Source organism: Callionymus lyra, chromosome 10 (genome assembly GCF_982586985.1).
Source record: "Callionymus lyra chromosome 10, fCalLyr1.hap1.1, whole genome shotgun sequence".
Taxonomy (NCBI): Eukaryota; Metazoa; Chordata; class Actinopteri; order Syngnathiformes; family Callionymidae; genus Callionymus; species Callionymus lyra.
The window spans coordinates 5,216,195-5,238,607 of record NC_141827.1 but is presented as its reverse complement, the minus strand read 5'-3'; the positions used below and the strand labels follow the sequence as shown (position 1 = coordinate 5,238,607).

The following is a 22,413-nucleotide window of genomic DNA, read 5'->3' as shown; positions in this document are numbered from 1 at the left end:
GTGCTTTGTGACCCTGGTCTGGAAAAGCGCTATATAAATAAAAATGACTTACTTACTTACTTAAAACCCATGAAGAAGAATTAAGGGTCAATAGCAACAAATACAAATATACTAATAAACCACGAACATGGTTCGTCTGGGGAGGCAGGTGGTCATAATGTTCCGGTCTCAGTCAGCTGACGTACACGCTGTTGCGAAAGTTCCCCCCCCCTCCGCCCCGCCCCCCTAGAGCCCCGCCCCGCCCTCTGCTGAGGTGGGCGTGGCTTCCCTCCACATCATCTTCCTCGTCGTCATCGTCTCTGCGGTTCTCCTGAAGACAAGAGCGTGTTCCTCTCCTCCTTCTTCTTCTCCTCCTTCATGTGAGTCCATCGTTTCTTCTCTCCTTCGCACCAACCGCACGAGCTCGTGTTCGACGTGAGTCCGGGTCACGTGTTCGCGGCAGTTGTTCAAGTGTCGCGAGAAAAACTTGTGGAAAGTTTGTCTGCGAGAGTAGCTTTAGCTCGTGCCTCTGTTTGTTTGTTTGTTTTTGTGTAAACAAGAGCGAGACAGACGGTGGCGGGACATGTGCAGGTGAGACGTGGAACATGAAAGACCGGTTTTTAGGAGAACTTTCTGCTCGTCGTGGTTCTGTGTCAGCAGTTCAACCTCTTTACCCTGAACTCGTTGTAGCTTTAAACACTTGTTTACTTTTACGTTTCTATGACATGTTTTACTGCGTAAAGTCACGTTTATTGTTTCGCTTTGACTTCGGTGTCACTGGGTTTGAGTTCGAACCACGAGCTGTCAAACCTACAGTTCCGGTTCTGTCTGTTTCCATCACTGGTTTGGATCGAGACTCGTTGACCCTCAAAACTACTACTTTTTAATGATTATTTTACAACTGTCTTATGATCCAGGTATTTATTTTTATTATTTTGAAACCCACAAAGTAAGAAACGATTCGAAAACAAGGAAACAAACTTGATAAGAGTCGAAATTATTTTTTATATTTAAAAAAAAAAAGGAAAATGGAAAGAAAATTCGCAGAAAAAACACTTGCCAAAAATAATAAAAACAGAAATATATCGATCTCTCTTTCTTTCTCTCTATTTATTATTATATTATAGTGTGAGAAAATAGCGATACAACAATATATCACGATTCAAATATTCAAAGCGTTTGAAATTCTTACTTTTTACCCCCAACAAAAGTGCACAGTAAACATAAATATATCTATATATATATATATATATATATATATATATACATTTGAAAGAATAAAAATCTAAAAAACAGAGCAACAAAAGTACAAGTAGTGCAATTTCATGATCAACAGCGCTGTAATGTTTTTTTGGCGGGATGGCTTTAGAATCCTATTTCTTCATAGTTATTTTATGTTTATATTTCGATTAAAATGTGTGTTTACAATTTACACACAAATATCCACACTGTTTGTTCATTTTTCTATAGCAATTAAACTTTCCAGCCGCTAGATGGCAGCAGTCGTTACGTCCTCCGTGATTAAAATAAACAATATTATTCTGCGATATCCCGGCGATGACTGAGGACGAGAGGATACAGTTGCTCCAGCAGCTTTTAAAGCTGATACATATTTTGGTTTGAAAACAAATGGAGATTCGGAGGATATTTTTGAGATCGTAAAGTAGCCAAATATTTGTACCTCATGAAAAGATTTATTTTTCCCTACGTTTATTTTAACCTAATTCTGGTTACAATGACTGTATTATTTAAATCTAATCTTAATTTCCATGGATGCATTTTCAACTAACAAAACTCTTGTTTACATAGTCAAACTGTTGTTTTGCATTTCGTCGACAGACCTGTTCGTGAGTTGATTCTTTTGGCAGTGATGGATTGTTTGTGTGCGTCTGTGTGTGTTGTGTCAAAGAAAACATGTACATGTGCATATACAGCTCAAGGTCACATAAAAGATGATATTACAGTTGAATTAAATTATAAATACATTTCTTTAAATGCTATAGTTTCCGTCTGGAGTCACTGGAGGTTCAAGCTTGTCATTATCTCCGGCTCGGAACAACCTTCCCATAAGAACATACAGATGTAATTACAGCGTCTGTAGCTTCCTCTTGTGCCTCAAGACTGTCATTTAATGTGACGAGGACCATGGTGGACGTTCGCTGGTGGAACCGTCTGACTCTGGTGGTCGTGGCTGACGTTCATCACCGCAGTTTAAACTGATTCTACCGAACGTTAATCACATTGAGTTTGATCCGATTCTTGTAACTGAAGCAGAAGTTCAGTCTTGTGTAGTTCCACGTGAATCGAGTCCTTTAACCAGATCCAGCTGCTCGTAAAGGATCCTCGTCCGTCTCCACCATTTAGATCTTTTAAGGTTTTAAGGGCAACTAATGTGAAACTCTCTTGACTTCTTCACATGTTGTAAATGTTGAAGTCTTCAAAATGCAGTAGTTCATTCATCATGATGTTGCTCCGTTTTGAAGCTATTACTTAATAAAGTTCTCGTCTGAAATCTCACCAAACGAGATTACGGTTTAAATTATACATTCTGACATCACTCTGGTGCAGGTGTCCTCCCCTAGAAGATCTAAATCAGTTAAGAACCTGCATGTTAATAAACTAAATATTTATGTAAACTTGGTGAGAAGTTACTTCTGCCTTTAGGTGTTTATGTAATCTGTATATTAAGCAGCAAACCTTATTTTTATTATTCGTTTTTTAATGGACAAAACGGGAGTTTGAGGCGTGAGTTTGAAATTTACGTGAGTCCTTGAATGCATCTCGTGGGCGCCAAAACGGCGCATTTTAAGTTGGCGGGGCTTAAGTGTATTTTCTAATTTAAATATCTTTATTAAATGAGAGTTTTGTGCAAAAGGAAACATACTGATGAGTATAACAAAGGTCCTAGAACAATTTAAGACGCACTTAAATCGGCACATTAGTTCCCCTTTAAGAACCTCATGGAAGGAGTCAGAAGTCCATCGTGATCGTGCTCATAAAGTTTTCATGCTGGTTTGAAATGAGCTTTAAAAACCACCGCTATCTCGCAGATGTCGCAAAGTAAACAAAGGTCATTTGCTTTAGCTTTATGAGCTCTATGAAGGTGTAGTTGGCCGGAGATTGAACACTAATTTAACTCATAAATCATGTAGAATTGTAGAATATTTAAGTTGTAAATAAAACATTTTCAACTGAAGACGACCATATTATGAAGTTAACGATAATCAAACTATTTTAACTGTAGGTTAAACAATTTACAAAAGATTTCAAACCATTTTTATTTGTAATCATACCTTTTAACAAAGGTTCTCAGACAATTTATAACTTAAATCAAATCATTTTAAACTGTCATCAAACAATTTCAACTCTTAAATCAAACAAATCAAACAAATGTTAACTCTATTGTAACAATTTCCAGCTAATCATATATATTTCTATATATTTAATAGATTAAAATGAGGCAGAGAAGAAAATATTTCTGTCTCTAATTCATACTTTTCTATTTAACTAATATGTATTTCATACTTGTAACTGTGTTTCTTGCACATTTATATTTAGAAACAACAACAAAAATATATGAAAAAACTAAAAACAAAATTTCAGCCTTAATCCCAGGAGTAAGTAAAGAGTAATGCTTCAGTAGAACGTTAAAGGAAACGTTGCCCTGGTAACGAATGTCATGGATACAAAAGAACATCAACATGAGTCGTCTTGTGTATTTGTATCTGATATTGTACCTTAAAGTATCTTGATAGTCCAGTTCAAGTAACTGTAAAACAGTTTTACATCCAGGTTAAAGTATTTTACGCCTTTGTCACTTAATATCTAGGAAGATAAAAAACATATTCTTGTATATACATAGATTTAATATTGAACAAAAAATAAGTTTTTATGTATTTAGCATTCTTTAGAATTTTGAGAATAAAGAAAATACAGTTTCATTTTAAACTTTCTTTTAACAATTAATTAACTGTTTAAAATGTTGCGAGGAACACAAACTACCTTGCAGGTGTCGCTCATTAAGTGAATAAAATCCAGAACTAAATTAAATGAACACTTTCGTAGACTGGAGATATTGTAAAAAATAAATGTGACGGATATTAGATTAGATTGAAATTTATTAATCCCTCTTCAGGTCTCCTTCAGGAAATTAGGTTTCTAGTTCACAGCAGACGGTAGAAGGTACAGCAAGTTTCACAAAAGCAAGAACAAAGAGCAAAAAAGAACATAGTTCATAAAAAGAAGAAAGTGCAAAGAGATAACAAAGTGCAAAATGATCACAGTTCAATCATTATCATCGTGATGTTGCATCTCATTACATTCAAAAAGTACTTAAAAATGCTGAGACAACTGTAAACAATATGCAGGTGTTAAGAACAACATAACTTTTGTAAACCAGTGAAATAAAAGCAAACCTAGAGTCTTCCTTGATTATTATAAAATGAATCAGGTTTTGCAAATGACTGTACATTCTCACACAGTCTCGACTGCAATCTTTGTCTTTCTCTTTGTGAAGAAATGTGGTTCTAGGTTTGTGTAACCTTGGCAGCACCGCAGATGCATGTTCTCTCTGCTGATTAAAGACTTCTATTGCTGAGCTGCAGTAACTGACTGTTGGAGAAAAACTCCCACAATCCACTGGGACAACCGACCACCCAGAGCGAAGCAATACATCCAGAAAAGTTACTTAATCTCTGTGTGAATTTTTTGTTTGTGGACTTTAAGCTGCTGTTGTTAAGATTAAACGGTTTTGTCTTGTCTGTAAACTCTCGGTACCATCGTCTCCTGTGTCACAAATCATAGATTCGTTTGAATCATTTTGAGATTTGTTTGACTGTTGATCCTCCTCTGGACTGGGTCGGGGGCCAGAATACTGTAAAACGACACCATTTTGATTTATTTCTGGGTGATTTTGACCCGGGTAGGGCTCGGTTTCGAACTTCGAACTTCGTTTCTTTCACAGTGAGTGAAATTCTTTGTTGGTACCAAGTATCGTTATTAAGTCTAAAGTTTCAGTACCCACAGGGGACTAAAACTTAATGTGTTCATTATTCTAAAGAAAACTTGGAAGTGAAAAAGACGGAGAAAATCACTTCGATTTTTTACAAAATAAGTTATTATTCAATGTATTGATTGTCTTTTTTTAAAATGGATTCACTGCATTTGTTAATTTTTGTGTTATAATTAAACCTGCGGCCGCAAGATTGCAGCAATCATTTCGTCCTCCACAGTGATAGTAACATTTAAATACTGGTGATGACTGAGGATGAGAGGATACAGTGACTCCAGCAGCTTTTAAAGCTGATGTTTGGACATATTTCGGTTTGAAAACAAATGAAAGCAGTTACAACTTCGTCAAGAATCATGTGGTCTGTAAATACTACAACACCAGAGTCAAGTACTGGACAACACTACACATATCTCCTTACTACAGTATCACAGCACCAGAGTTAAGTACTCGACAATACTACAAGTATATACTTGTTACTACATTATCACTATATATATATATATATATATATATATATACACACATGTGTGTATATATATATATATATGTGTATGTATTTTATAGCCAGATTCACAGCCCTACCTTTTACATGGCTATATTTGATTTACTCTCCTTTCTCTTAATAAGTGGTTTCAAAGTGATCTCGAAGGTAAATATTGATACTAGCACTGCTGGAGATAAAACAGAGTTTTCCTGTAGTTAGAACTACGGTGGCCCTGAAGGCTAGAAAGCTTAAATCTAAAATACAGCCGACAATGACTGAAGTTAATCAACTTTCATTTGACTTTGTTAAAGACTTGTGATGCTGTTGTTCAAAGTGTCTCTAGACATTGAGTACTGTAGTGATGTAGAATAAAGCTAGTAAAACCGTTAAGGTTGGAGTCTGTGGTCTAGTGATGGAACATATTCTTTTTGATTTTAATCATCAGCGAATTCAATCATTGATTCATGGAATACTACACACATATCCTTGTTACTACACTATCACAACACCAGAGTCAAGTACTGGACAATACTACACATATATACTTGTTTCTACACTATCACAACACCAGAGTCAAGTACTGGACAATACTACACATATATACTTGTTACTACACTATCACAACACCAGAGTCAAGTACTGGACAATACTACACATATATACTTGTTACTACACTATCACAACACCAGAGTCAAGTACTGGACAATACTACACATATATACTTGTTACTACACTATCACAACACCAGAGTCAAGTACTGGACAATACTACACATATATACTTGTTACTACACTATCACAACACCAGAGTCAAGTACTGGACAATACTACACATATATACTTGTTACTACACTATCACAACACCAGTCAAGACAATATATACTTGTTCCTACAGTATCACGATATATCGTTTCATTGTCCTTGTATCGTAATACGTATTTTGTTGTGAGATTCTTGTCAATACACCACTCTAAATTTGAAGTATCATAAGAGTTGTAGCATTCTAGTACAATGTTGCCAAAAACCTCTACAAACCCTAAACCACGGTGACTCAGCATGAACGCCTCATCCTGTCTGCCCATGAGTCAGTGTTCCTACAGGGAGAGTCTGAGGTGTATTATGTGTCCGACCCAAAATATCCTGGGTTTGTGTTTTACTTTCTCCTGCACCTTCTTCCACGGCAGCACTTGAAGCTGCGTCTCAGTTTCCATCCTGTGTCCGTCCCTCGACACATACAGTGTCGTCTGCAGATCAGTTTTATCTTAACATGATCTTCTGAGTTCGTAAAAGTGTTGTAAAGATTCCACACGAGGAGATTTGACATTAAGAATGAGGTGAAGTTCAAGGCCACGAATAAGAAACCGGCGAAGCGACATCATGAACATTTTAAACACACATAAGCCACAAAGTTGGAGAAAGAAAAGAGGAGGATGATGATGAGGAGGAGGAGGAGGAAGTAGAATTTTAAATGAAAACTAGACAAACGGAGCAGACCAGTTTCTCCCCTGAGAAAACGTGAACTTTATTATGTTAAAATCGATGCAGGAGATTATTTATCTTCCTGAGGTGGAAAAGAACGAAGTGATGAATCATTCCAGCACATGAAGTCACTCCTTCTTTTCTTTTTACAACCTCTTTTTTTCCTACTTCATTAACATAACATTGTTTCTCAGCATTCTTTTGAAAGTGCAGCTTCAAACCTTTTCATCCGAGTCAACACTTGTGTTAACACTCGTTTATTAACACGTTCTTCTGCTGGTTTTCATGCATAATTTAAAACATGATCACATTATTGACATTAGTTTGAGGTGGTCTGACTGCAGGTTACTACATATATGTACATATGTTTATTTATATTACAAGTTTACCAAGATGATAAAAATTAACTTTTTGTTGTCTTTATAAAATACATTTTGTATCCAGGTAGCAATGTGGTGTATCTGTATCACAAGGTCAATGATATATTGTGGTGTATAGTGATAGTGTAGTAACAAGGATATATTTGTAGTATTGTTGAGTACTTGACTTGAGCAGAGAGCAATCTAGTGGCCGTTGAACTCAAGTAAAATATATAATTACTATCGTATCAATGTATCTCGGTTGGTGTCAAAACACTATAGGTGTGTATATCGTCAAGAATCTGTTGTTACGATACGTATCACGATACACAGGAAACGATACGATATGTATTGATACATTAGTTACAAGGATATATGTGTAGTATTGTCCAGTACTTGACTCTGGTGTTGTAATAGTGTAGTAACAAGTATATACTGTATGTGTAGTATTGTCCAGTACTTGACTCTGGTGTTTTGATAGTGTAGTAACAAGTATATATGTGTAGTATTGTCGAGTACTTGACTCTGGTGTTGTGATGGTGTAGTAACAAGTATATATGTGTAGTATTGTCGAGTACTTGACTCTGGTGTTGCAGTATTTACAGACCACATGACTCTTGACGAAGTCGTAACTACTTTCATTTGTTTTCAAACCAAAATATGTCCAAACATCATCTTTAAAAGCTTCTGGAGTCACTGTATCCTCTCGTCCTCAGTCATCGCCAGGATCTGATTTCATTTTTTCAGGACGTAATGACTTCTGCCATCTAGCAGCCAGAAGTGTAATTGCAACAACACAAAAATGAGCGTACGCTGTAAGTAATAACATGGTAATTGCAAATTTATAAAGTATTATTTTAATACAAACTTTTTTGAGAATACAAATCATGATAAAACTATGATATGAATAAAGTATGATTTAAAAGCATTAAAAAAAACTTTTAAAATGTAAGTATCGATACAGTGTGATTGAATATTGATTTGATATCATGAGTGGAAAAAATACTCTCATTCCTCCTGGCAACCAAAACATATTGATTTAACTTCACCTGATCGACCAGGAAGCGTCAGCGCGATACAAAACAAACGTGTCGGTGTCACAGCTAGGATTGTAAAGTGAATAGAAGTAATAAAAAGAGTTCTGATCCGTGGAAAACAATAAATGTTTGCGGCAGCTGCTTCCCATCTAGTCGGGACACGGAGGCCAGATGTCTCTGCGGAGGTGAAGAGGGGGAGAGAAAAGAGAGGGAGAGAGAGAAAAAGAGGGAAGATGTGCTGGCACTGCTGGGCAGGAAACCATGTGACCTTTAACCTCACAAACATCCTCCCCCGTCGACTCCTGCAACAACAAACGCTTAATTTACGCTCCAGTGTCGATGCCAGTTTAAGATGCATTTGTTTGAACTTTAGCCTCAATAATTGTATCATAAATGAAAGTTAATTCAACCTTTAACTTTTCTTCAGTTTAATGTCGGCTTTAACAAGAAAATAAATCCCATAGTTTGTTTTATACTCATTTTCACTAGTTTACAGGTTTCTTTTTTTCACTAATGTCGACTCAAGTCTGGTTCTCAGTCGACTCCAAGTATGGTTGTCATGATACTAAATGTACAGATGGTATTTATACAGATAAATATAAATACCACCAAGGATTTAAATGAGAAAAATTAGGTTTATTATCAGGAAAAAAAGGCAAAAACAACCATCCTTTTTACAACATGTAACAATTAACAGAACAACACGATAAATGTTTATAATATGAAACGGCAAAAATACGTTTTGATACTTTAGAAAAGTATCTTTTATCTTTATGATACTTTAGAAAAGTATCTTTTATCTTTATGATACTTTAGAAAAGTATGTTTATGATACTTTAGTGTTGTTTCCTGATACAACATTTTAGTTATTTTTTGAGTTTGGATACTTTTGACAGCCGCAGTCAAGAGTCACAGACTAATGTTGCTTCAGTGAAAATACATTATTTTTTTGAAAAAATACCTTTAAGACAGTAATAATCAATAGAACAGAAATGATCAATTATATTATGTATCAATTATTTTTGTTTGACGATCATCTGCTTCAACAACAAAATGTTCACATGAAAAGTTCTCACTGGTTTTGACTAATATCAAATATATTTATTCATGTTTTCACTTTTGTGTTTGAGAATAAGTACAAAGTTGTGCATCATCGTACACTATTTAAGAGCTTTACAAAATAAATATGTTATTTACGTCAGAAACTAGTATAAATATTCTGTTTTGATATGATCTAATGATCAACACGATCATTAGAACCAAAAACAAATCTATTTACAAGTTTTTCTAACTTTGACGACAGTTAAACTTCTGTTCCGCGCCTGTTGAGTTTCGCTTGTTAAGGTAATAAAGTCCATAAAGTTGATCCCAGTTTGTCGCGGACGTACGACCAGGATTCATCAGGTGTCACACCTTCACCTGTCACTCATGTTTAATGGACAGCAGATGTTTGGTGACGACGCTGCTGCGCCTAGCAACAGTTGCTACGCTGTGATTGGACAGTTCCTTGGAAAGTTTATTAATTGGTTTAGTTTTCTTATGAAACTGGGTTGAACCGACTTTTACATCCTGATCTCAAGTAGAGGGTGAGGCTGAATACACTTTCTGTAGTTTTGCTAATATTTTCATTTTGATCGATGTTGTCGAGGGAAATGCACAACCAGGAGTAGATGGAGAGATTATTCAGCGCACACACCAACACATCCACGCACAAACTCACACAAACACACAAAAGAACACACACAATCACAGAAACACACACAGAAACATGCCTAAACTAACGCAGAGAATCCAAGAAACACACACAGACCAACACACACAATCACAGAAATGTACACAATAGCGGAAACACCAACACAAAGATAGTAAATGGGTAAAGGTTATTTGTAAAGCTCTTGAACAATCAAAAACAATACACACACAAGCAAAGAATTTCCTCAACATTCTCGTTTGACTGAGGACGAGAGGATACAGTGAGTCCAGCAGCTTTTAAAGCTGATGTTTGGACATATTTTGGTTTGAAAACAAATGAAAGCAGTTACGACTTCGTCAAGAGTCATGTGGTCTGTAAATACTACAACACCAGAGTCAAGTACTGGACAATACTACACATATATACTTGTTACTACACTATCACAACACCAGAGTCAAGTACTGGACAATACTACACATATATACTTGTTACTACAGTATCACAACACCAGAGTCAAGTACTCGACAATACTACACATATATACTTGTTACTACACTATCACAACACCAGAGTCAAGTACTGCACAATACTACACATATATACTTGTTACTACAGTATCACAACACCAGAGTCAAGTACTCGACAATACTACACATATATACTTGTTACTACACTATCACAACACCAGAGTCAAGTACTCGACAATACTACACATATATACTTGTTACTACACTATCACAACACCAGAGTCAAGTACTCGACAATACTACACATGTATACTTGTTACTACACTATCACAACACCAGAGTCAAGTACTCGACAATACTATAACAAGTATTACTAATAGAGTCAAGATTCAAAGATGTGAAATATTCTTCTATTATTGTTATTTTAACCAGTAAATTGTTTCTAATCTTGACTCTTGTCTCTGTGGTCCAGGTCTGTCGCGCACGGGTCAGCACCTGGTGCTTCTTGACAGGAGGTTCTTCATGGAGACGAGACTGAGCGTGGACGCGACCGACGAGGCGAGGATGTCCAGATGACACAAGCCCCGCCCCCAAGCGACGGCATCGCGGCGCACCTAACACTTTAGAGAAGGCGCTCTCGCCACACTCCCCCCTCCTCCTCCCCCGCACGCCGTCCACCATGTTGATCAAGAGGAAGCTGTGCGTGATCGTGGTGATCGCCGCCATCGTCTTCCTCATGCTCGCCACGCAGACCATGCACCGCCGACACTTCTCTCTGGTGCTGGGCGGCCAGAGCTTCACCGAGGAGAGCGTCAGGGAAGAAGGTTCGAAGCCCCGCCCACCTGCTGTGATGTCACCAGGAAGTCCATCAGTGACATCAGACCATGAGTTTAACATTGAAATGTTGAATATTTAGTTTAGTTTTTATGAAATTAAGGGGTTTTTTTTCAAACAAAAGTTCAATTATTTATTCATTGAAAGTAGCTTTTTAAATTGAATGTAAAAATGTTGTTTCAAAAGACTTCAAATTAAGAAATATTGCATTTTTGCCAAATTATTTCATCATCATTGTGATTAAAACATCAAACTGTATGTGTAAAAAATACATTAAGCTATTTTAAAATATTCAAATTTTATAATTCAATTATAAAACAACAAAAAAGAAAATCAAAATTAGATAATACATATATATTTTTAAACGCATTCAATTATAAACTAATACAAATTCAACGTTTCAATACATTTATAAAATATGTTGTATTAATCCAACTCCATCTTTAACAGACGACATCCCAAAAGTCCGTCTCCCTGGAAACAAGTCTATCGAGGCCGACGACATGTACGAAGAGGACCACCTGGAGGAGACGCTGGAGAAGAAGATGGCGGAAGACGATGGCGTCCAGACGAAGACGACGAAGACGACGGAGAAGAAGGACAGCAGCCGGTAACGACAGTCGTTCAGCTCTTGTGCGTCTCGGCGTTTGACCACCGTGTGGCGCTCTCTGTCTCGCAGGCCTTGCAGCTGTGAGAAGTCCTGCGTGTCGGAGGTTCAGGGACACGAGTGGTTCGGGAAACACTTCGACCCCGACCAGGATCCTGTGGTGCGGAAAAACGTGGCCTTTGACCCCGACGCCCTCAAGTGGTGGATGGTGAGAACTGCATGAATCCTTGAAAACCTGTTGATCTTTAAGTTTGTACTTTCAGTGGTCAGTAGGTGGCGCTCTCGGTGTAGAGTTTTCTTTCAAATAGTGGTTTAGAGCCAAAGAATGTTAAGCAGAGAGCGACATCTAGTGGCTGTTGAACTTATTAAAATATGTAATTACTAATGTATGAATCTATCTTAAGTGGTGTCAAAACACTATAGGTGTAAGTAAGTAAGTAAGTAAGTAAGTAAGTAATTTTTATTTATATAGCGCTTTTCCAGACCAGGGTCACAAAACGCTTAAACAATCAAAACAATATTCAATAAAGTATATATTTTAAAGGTCAAGATAAAACTGATAACACAACAGGAGTTCCAGAAAATCAAGGAAAAGCTTGAAATAAAAATTTCAAATAAAAGTGTCTTCAGATGTTTCTTGAAGGAGTCAGTAGATCATCAAACAAAGATGTTTCTTGAAGGAGTCAGTAGATCATCAAACACAGATGTTTCTTGAAGGAGTCAGTAGATCATCAAACACACATGTTTCTTGAAGGAGTCAGTAGATCATCAAACACAGATGTTTCTTGAAGGAGTCAGTAGATCATCAAACACAGATGTTTCTTGAAGGAGTCAGTAGATCATCAAACACAGATGTTTCTTGAAGGAGTCAGTAGATCATCAAACACAGATGTTTCTTGAAGGAGTCAGTAGATCATCAAACAGATGTTTCTTGAAGGAGTCAGTAGATCATCAAACACAGAGATGGTTCCAAAGCTTAGGAGCAACAGTCTGGAAGGATTTCTCTCCTCTGGTCCTGAAGTTCAGGAACCATCAGTAGATTCTGATCCACAGACCTCAGAGCCCGAGCTGGGGTGTAAGTCTGCATCAGATCACTGATGGAAGGTCTGACCATGAATAGATCTGAAAGTAAGAACCAGAATTTTAAAGATGATCCTGAAAGAAACTGTCAGCCAGTGAAGAGTTTGAAGGAGAAATGTGAGTTCTTCTACTAGAGCGGCTCAGAATTCTGGCTGCAGAGTTTTGTATGAACTGCAGGCGAGAAGATCCTTCTTGTTTGGACATGAAAATAAACTGATACAATAGTGTAAACGACACAAATACATCGATTATAAGATCCAGATCAAATTGTGACAACATTTTCCTAAGTTTAGAGATGTTTCTCAGTTGAAACAGTTTCTGGTCAGTTTTCTTCAGTGTTGAACAAGAGACATGTATTTATCAAATACAACACCCAGGTTTCTCAGGCTCAGTTTGACAGACTGACCTAAGTCACCCAAGTACTCTGGGGCTCAGTTGGATCAAAAGAGCAGCAGAGCTGGATGTCATCAGCAAAAATGTGATAAGAAACTGTTGGGAGAATTAAGTTCTCGATGCCTGGACAGAGTGAAGGACAACCAGAGTCGAAACTTGTTACTCACGAGGGAAGACACTCAGACCGTAGAGACGCTCAAACAATCTCAGTGACAACCAACGATCTGTGTCTCCTTCACGCTTCTTATTTAGTTTCACAGCTGCGTCAGGTTTACAGATACGATGAACGTTGATTAGAAACACGCGCTGGCGGGAGTTGATCTTCGGTTGGCAAGAGCAAGACAAGAACCATCTACAGTTTGTTGATTAAACGTCATGGTATGTGGTCTTATCAGTCATGAGGCACAGACTTGTGAGGGACAAACATTTTGATCACTTAAATTCTTATAACAGAAACATCAGGAAATCTCTGAATGATTTTACCGAGGGGAGTCAAGTACAGCAAAAACAATAAAGGACCCAGAACAGAACCTTGAGGGACTCCACACAACAGATCTGCCGATTCAGACCTCATTTGATTGGCAGATACACTAAAACTGCGCCCAGAAAGCTAAAATGAGAACCACTGTAACACAGACCCAGACAGTCTTCATCCCTCAGTCTTCTCAGCAGGATCTGGTTCAACTGTGTCAAAGGCTGAGGACAGATCCAAGAGAACCAGAACATCATGATGTCACTGGACACCTTCAGTAAAGCTGTCTCTGTAGAGTATTGTCCAGTACTTGACTCTGGTGTTGTGATAGTGTAGTAACAAGTATATATGTGTAGTATTGTCCAGTACTTGACTCTGGTGTTGTGATAGTGTAGTAACAAGTATATATGTGTAGTATTGTCGAGTACTTGACTATGGTGTTGTGATAGTGTAGTAACAAGTATATATGTGTAGTATTGTCCAGTACTTGACTCTGGTGTTGTGATAGTGTAGTAACAAGTATATATGTGTAGTATTGTCCAGTACTTGACTCTGGTGTTGTGATAGTGTAGTAACAAGTATATATGTGTAGTATTGTCCAGTACTTGACTCTGGTGTTGTGATAGTGTAGTAACAAGTATATATGTGTAGTATTGTCGAGTACTTGACTTTGGTGTTGTTATAGTGTAGTAACAAGTATATATGTGTAGTATTGTCCAGTACTTGACTTTGGTGTTGTGATAGTGTAGTAACAAGTATATATGTGTAGTATTGTCCAGTACTTGACTCTGGTGTTGTAGTATTTACAGACCCCATGACTCTTGACAAAGTCGTAACTGCGTCACTGCCACTGTATCCTCTCGTCCTCAGTCATCACCTCATTCTTCCTTTAGCTGCGGAGGAGGTAATGATTGCTGCCATCTAGTGGCCGGAAGATTAATTGCTGCACAAAAATGAACAAACACAATAAATACTGTATTTCCAGGTTAATTGTAACTAAAAAACATATTTTTGTTCATGTATACTTTATTGAAACAAAACTGTACAATAACTATGATGAGAATAAAATAAGATTTTCAAACCAAAAACTGTGTTAAATATTAATACAGTATTGAATAAATAAATCTTGATATTTAAATGGATATTTTCTCGATCCCGACATGAATCCTATCTTGTGCAGAATATAAACGTCAAAGGAAACGAGAGTGTAAAAGATGTGTGTGTGAAGGGTCAAAGGTCGTGGATAAATCTTCATCAGAGGACGAGTCTGTCGAGGATCAAGTTTCCGAGGAAGAAACCACGAGCGTCTCGTGTAACAGGAGCTGATGCTGCGTCTGGACACTGATGTCTGAGAAGGTTATTGATGAAGCTCTGCTGCAGCCATTAGTGGATTGAGGGGTGAGGGGGGTGAGGGGGGTGAGGGGGTGAGGAGGGTGAGAGGGTGAGGGGGGGTCGTCCTGCTGACTCATCGTTTGTGTTCGAGTAAATAACTCTCGGAGAAATGATTTACTTTGATGTTTTATACTTTCTTTTACTCATAAATCTGACACTGTTTCACTCTGGTGCCCTTAGTTATTACATCATCGTGTTACTGTTATTATTATTATCACTATTAGTGTCAAGATTATTACTGTTATTATGATTATTTCTATTATTATTAGGATTAGTACTATTATTATAATACTTACTATTGTAATTATGATTATTTCTATTATTAGGATTATTACTATTGTTATAATACTTACTATTGTTATTATGATTATTTCTATTATTAGGATTATTACTATTGTTATAATACTTACTATTGTTATTATGATTATTTCTATTATTAGGATTATTACTATTGTTATAATACTTACTATTGTTATTATAATTATTTATATTATTAGGATTATTAATATTGTTATAATACTTACTATTGTTATTATGATTATTTATATTATTAGGATTATTACTATTGTTATAATACTTACTATTGTTATTATGATTAGTACTATTATTATAATACTTACTATTGTTATTATGATTAGTACTATTATTATAATACTTACTATTGTTATTATAATTATTTATATTATTAGGATTATTACTATTGTTATAATACTTACTATTGTTATTATGATTAGTTCTATTATTAGGATTATTACTATTGTTATAATACTTACTATTGTTATTATGATTATTTATATTATTAGGATTAGTACTATTATTATAATACTTACTATTGTTATTATGATTATTTCTATTATTAGGATTATTACTATTGTTATAATACTTACTATTGTTATTATGATTATTTATATTATTATGATTATTACTATTGTTATTATGATTATTTATATTATTATGATTATTACTATTATTATAATACTTACTATTTTTATTAGGATTATTACTATTATTATGAGGATTAGTGCTAATAGTATGATTATTTTTATTATTATTAGGATTATTACTATTATTATAATACTTACTATTGTTATTATGATTATTACTATTATTATGAGGATTAGTACTAATAGTATGATTATTTTATTACTATTATCATGCTGATGATTCTAACTATTATAATGAAGATTTTTTTTAATGACAAATGACTCATGTGTGCCTCAGGCTCTGCAGAGGTCCGGCACGGATCAAACCATCTACCAGGTGATCGAGAAGATGTTCTCCATCATCTCTCCTCCTGCTCTGGAGTTCAAACCCGTGTCCAGCGGCTGTCGATCCTGTGCTGTGGTGGGAAACTCTGGGAACCTTCTGGGCTCTGGACACGGAAACCTCATCAACTCCTTCAGCTCCATCATCAGGTGAGAGGAGATGATTGACTCATGTTGGTGCTTCAACTCTCGCCTGCGCCTCAGGATGAACAAGGCAGTGACTCGAGGGTTCGAGAAGGACGTCGGGAATCGAACCTCCTTCCACATCATGTACCCTGAGAGCGCCATCGACCTGCAGCCTGGAGTGGGTTTAGTTCTGCTGCCCTTCAAGCTCAGAGACCTGGAGTGGCTGACGAGTGCCTTGTCCACCGGAGAGATCAAGACGTACGACACACACTTATATACACATATATACACACTACTGGAGAGATCAAGATGTACGACACACACTTATATACACATATATACACACTACTGGAGAGATCAAGATGTACGACACACACTTATATACACATATATACACACTACTGGAGAGATCAAGACGTACGACACACACTTATACACACATATATACACACTACTGGAGAGATCAAGACGTACGACACACACTTATACACACATATATACACACTACTGGAGAGATCAAGACGTACGACACACACTTATACACACATATATACACACTACTGGAGAGATCAAGACGTACGACACACACTTGTATACACATATATACACACTACTGGAGAGATCAAGACGTACGACACACACTTATACACACATATATACACACTACTGGAGAGATCAAGACGTACGACACACACTTGTATACACATATATACACACTACTGGAGAGATCAAGACGTACGACACACACTTATATACACATATATACACACTACTGGAGAGATCAAGACGTACGACACACACTTATACACACATATATACACACTACTGGAGAGATCAAGACGTACGACACACACTTATACACACATATATACACACTACTGGAGAGATCAAGACGTACGACACACACTTATATACACACTTATACACACTACTGGAGAGATCAAGACGTACGACACACACTTATATACACATATATACACACTACTGGAGAGATCAAGACGTACGACACACACTTGTATACACATATATACACACTACTGGAGAGATCAAGACGTACGACACACACTTATACACACATATATACACACTACTGGAGAGATCAAGACGTACGACACACACTTATATACACATATATACACACTACTGGAGAGATCAAGACGTACGACACACACTTATACACACATATATACACACTACTGGAGAGATCAAGACGTACGACACACACTTGTATACACATATATACACACTACTGGAGAGATCAAGACGTACGACACACACTTATACACACATATATACACACTACTGGAGAGATCAAGACGTACGACACACACTTATACACACATATATACACACTACTGGAGAGATCAAGACGTACGACACACACTTGTATACACATATATACACACTACTGGAGAGATCAAGACGTACGACACACACTTATACACACATATATACACACTACTGGAGAGATCAAGACGTACGACACACACTTATATACACATATATACACACTACTGGAGAGATCAAGACGTACGACACACACTTATACACACATATATACACACTACTGGAGAGATCAAGACGTACGACACACACTTATACACACATATATACACACTACTGGAGAGATCAAGACGTACGACACACACTTGTATACACATATATACACACTACTGGAGAGATCAACACGTACGACACACACTTATACACACATATATACACACTACTGGAGAGATCAAGACGTACGACACACACTTATACACACACTTATACACACATATATACACACTACTGGAGAGATCAAGACGTACGACACACACTTGTATACACATATATACACACTACTGGAGAGATCAAGACGTACGACACACACTTATACACACATATATACACACTACTGGAGAGATCAAGACGTACGACACACACTTATACACACACTTATACACACATATATACACACTACTGGAGAGATCAAGACGTACGACACACACTTATATACACATATATACACACTACTGGAGAGATCAAGACGTACGACACACACTTATATACACATATATACACACTACTGGAGAGATCAAGACGTACGACACACACTTGTATACACATATATACACACTACTGGAGAGATCAAGACGTACGACACACACTTATATACACATATATACACACTACTGGAGAGATCAAGACGTACGACACACACTTATATACACATATATACACACTACTGGAGAGATCAAGATGTACGACACACACATGTACACACTTATACACACTTATATACACATATATACACACTACTGGAGAGATCAAGATGTACGACACACACTTATATACACATATATACACACTACTGGAGAGATCAAGACGTACGACACACACTTATATACACATATATACACACTACTGGAGAGATCAAGACGTACGACACACACTTATATACACATATATACACACTACTGGAGAGATCAAGACGTACGACACACACTTATATACACATATATACACACTACTGGAGAGATCAAGATGTACGACACACACTTATATACACACTACTGGAGAGATCAAGACGTACGACACACACTTATATACACATATATACACACTACTGGAGAGATCAAGACGTACGACACACACTTGTATACACATATATACACACTACTGGAGAGATCAAGATGTACGACACACACTTATATACACATATATACACACTACTGGAGAGATCAAGACGTACGACACACACTTATACACACTTATATATACACTTGTATACACTTCTATACACACACTACTGGAGAGAACAAGACATACGACACACACTTATACACACATATATACACATATATACACACTACTGGAGAGATCAAGACGTACGACACACACTTATACACACATATATATACACTTGTATACACTTATATACACATATATACACACTACTGGAGAGATCAAGACGTACGACACACACTTATATACACATATATATACACACACACACACACATACTACTGGAGAGAACAAGACATACGACACACACTTATACACACATATATACACATATATACACACTACTGGAGAGATCAAGACGTACGACACACACTTATACACACATATATATACACTTGTATACACTTATATACACATATATACACACTACTGGAGAGATCAAGACGTACGACACACACTTATATACACATATATATACACACACACACACACATACTACTGGAGAGATCAAGACGTACGACACACACTTATACACACTTATATACACACACACACATACTACTGGAGAGATCAAGACTTACGACACACACTTATACACACACTTATATACACACACTACTGGAGAGATCAAGACGTACGACACACACACACACACACACACACATTATTTCTATTGTTATTATGATTTTTACTATTGTTATTACACACATATACCGCACACTTATAAAGACACAAGGATACACACATGCACTCTCAGAAACACACACGTGTGCTGAAGCGTGTGTGTGTTTGCAGGACCTACATGAGGGTGAAGAACCTGGTGAAGGCAGATAAAGACAAGGTCGGTGCGTTTGTTCTACACAACTTTTGTTCTACACAACTTTTGTCAAACATGACCCGATGGTGTCGCTGCAGGTTCTGGTTGTGAGTCCGTCCTTCTTCAAGTACGTCAACGACCGCTGGACCGAGCATCACGGGCGCTACCCGTCCACAGGGATGCTGGCGCTGGTCTACGCCCTGCACGCCTGCGACCAGGTACAGGAGCTCAGAGCGATCCAGAACCAACGAGTGGATCAGAACCGGGACAGAACTTTTACCGTCTCTCGTCCTCAGGTGTCCGTCTTCGGTTACGGCGCCGACAAGCAGGGGAACTGGCACCACTACTGGGAGCAGAACCGGAACGCCGGCGCCTTCAGGAAGACCGGCGTCCACAGCGCCGACTACGAGACCCAAGTCATCCACCAGCTGGCCAAGGACGGCAAGATCGACCTGCACCTGTAGACGCGACCTCCGACCTCCGACCCCCGGCGATCCTCCCGACTCCCGGAGAGAACCTTTGCACACGTCACACGTTCTGCCTTGAGTCACAGTGGCCTTTGACCTCCTGTGAAACCCGAGCTGGACCTTCAGTTCTCGGACCCTCCACCGGTCGGACCCTCCGGCGCCGGCGAGGGTCGACCTCCACAAACTTCGAGCGGGAAACGACCACAGATTTTTATCTACTAACTTTTTTTTCTTCGTCCAATACGAGCACTTTTCCGCTGCAACGATGGCCTTAAATCCTCTTCCTGCCTTTGAACGTCCACTTCCTTCCGTGACTGACGTCGCCATCCAATAGACTTCTGATCTACTTCCTGTCGACCATATATGGAGCGACAATGTTTTACGTCCTCGGATCGCCATAGATCTGTTTTTTTTTATTTTTTAATCTTCTTGTGTGCGAAACAATCACTACGATGTGTCGGAACTTTTGACACGTTGCCGTTCTTTTGGGGCGTGTTTTCGATGCGGGGGGTCTTGCCACTTCCGGGTCGGATCCCGTTGTTTAGCTCGTGCGTGAAAACGCCGTCGAGCGAAGTTTACCGTAAAAAAAAAAAAGAGTTGTCATTTACGGTATGAGTGCAGTTTGTTTTATTTTGGTACAGGGGGGTAAAAAAAAGAAGTCCGAGCACAAGTGGGACGCAGCCGTGCACGCGTTGGTGATGTCATCTTTGCTCGTGACCTCGGCTCCAAATCCGAGCCGTAGACTTTAGTTTTCTTAACTTATAATGGTTTGCTTTAATTGAACTAACGTAGCGTCTACTTCATGCCTGCTCGGCCCTCTGCAGGCCGTCGTAGAACTACGGTTACAAAGATAACCTCGCTAACGACCTTGACGCCTTTTTTAACGAAATATTTACCAAAACCAAGGATTTTTTTTTAGCGCAACCAAAAAAAAACTATTGACCACTTGCTGTTGAAGGAGTTACTGTGAATGAACTCATGAAACCATTGCCTTTACTTCGTGGGAAGTTTGAAAAAAACTTTATTTACACAATGTTTGAATCGTGGGTTTTTTATGTTATTGTGCACTATTGAAACTAAAGGGAACGTGTTGGGCTAGTGGCGCCCTCTGGTGGAGAGTGTTGGGTGATGGGTTGGATTTCATAAATCTGTGGTTTAGTCGAACCAAACTTTTTATCTTTGAGTGAGGTTGTGTTTATTTGTGTTTTTGCCAAATACTAGCATCGATGCCAATAGTCTTGATGTTGAACCGTAACTTTCAAACTAATAACTGTGCGTTTGCTCTCGCTGGCCACGACCCTAGCTAGCTGACAATGAATGAAGCTCGTCCAAAGTCCACGATCATGTTGCCATGGTGACACGGCAACAGCCCGATGTGAGAATGTCTCGTTTCTCTAGAATATTTGTCGCCGCTCGTCAAGTTTCTCCTCTTTTGTCGTCAAGTGGCAACTTTTAACTCGTGTGTGTCGACCTCTAGTGCCCCTGCAGGACGGGAGAGGAACTGCAGCCGCGACGGAGAAGCAAACAAGCCTTTTTTAGTTACAAGTTTTAATCTCACAGACTTTCTGCTGATCGTTTGTAACCAAATGGGTGTGAAATAAAAATAAATAATAATCACAGAAATCCACAAGTTAATAAATAAAGTTGAAAAACAAACGGATTCTTCTTTCTTCTGTCAAGTAAAAAACAAGAGTTTGTCAAAGGTTTGTTCTGGCAGTGATCGAC

The 22,413-nt window shown here is 37.9% G+C and overlaps 1 protein-coding gene across 2 annotated transcripts; it reads left to right on the top strand.

Moving 5' to 3' along the window:
• The first annotated feature begins 234 nt into the window (after positions 1-234).
• st3gal8 (ST3 beta-galactoside alpha-2,3-sialyltransferase 8) lies at positions 235-22,344 on the top strand. Of its 2 annotated transcripts, none has more exons than XM_087800140.1 (9): positions 235-359; positions 10,981-11,332; positions 11,793-11,952; positions 12,022-12,157; positions 16,508-16,701; positions 16,756-16,935; positions 20,200-20,245; positions 20,320-20,439; positions 20,518-22,344. In XM_087800140.1, the coding sequence occupies exons 2-9, from the start codon at positions 11,188-11,190 to the stop codon at positions 20,683-20,685; spliced, it is 1,149 nt and encodes a 382-aa protein (XP_087656266.1). In that variant the 5' UTR covers positions 235-359; positions 10,981-11,187; the 3' UTR covers positions 20,686-22,344. The 2 variants fall into 2 exon arrangements, with proteins under 2 accessions (XP_087656266.1, XP_087656267.1); XM_087800141.1 differs by lacking the exon at positions 235-359 and adding an exon at positions 435-570.
• The last annotated feature ends 69 nt before the right edge of the window (positions 22,345-22,413 follow it).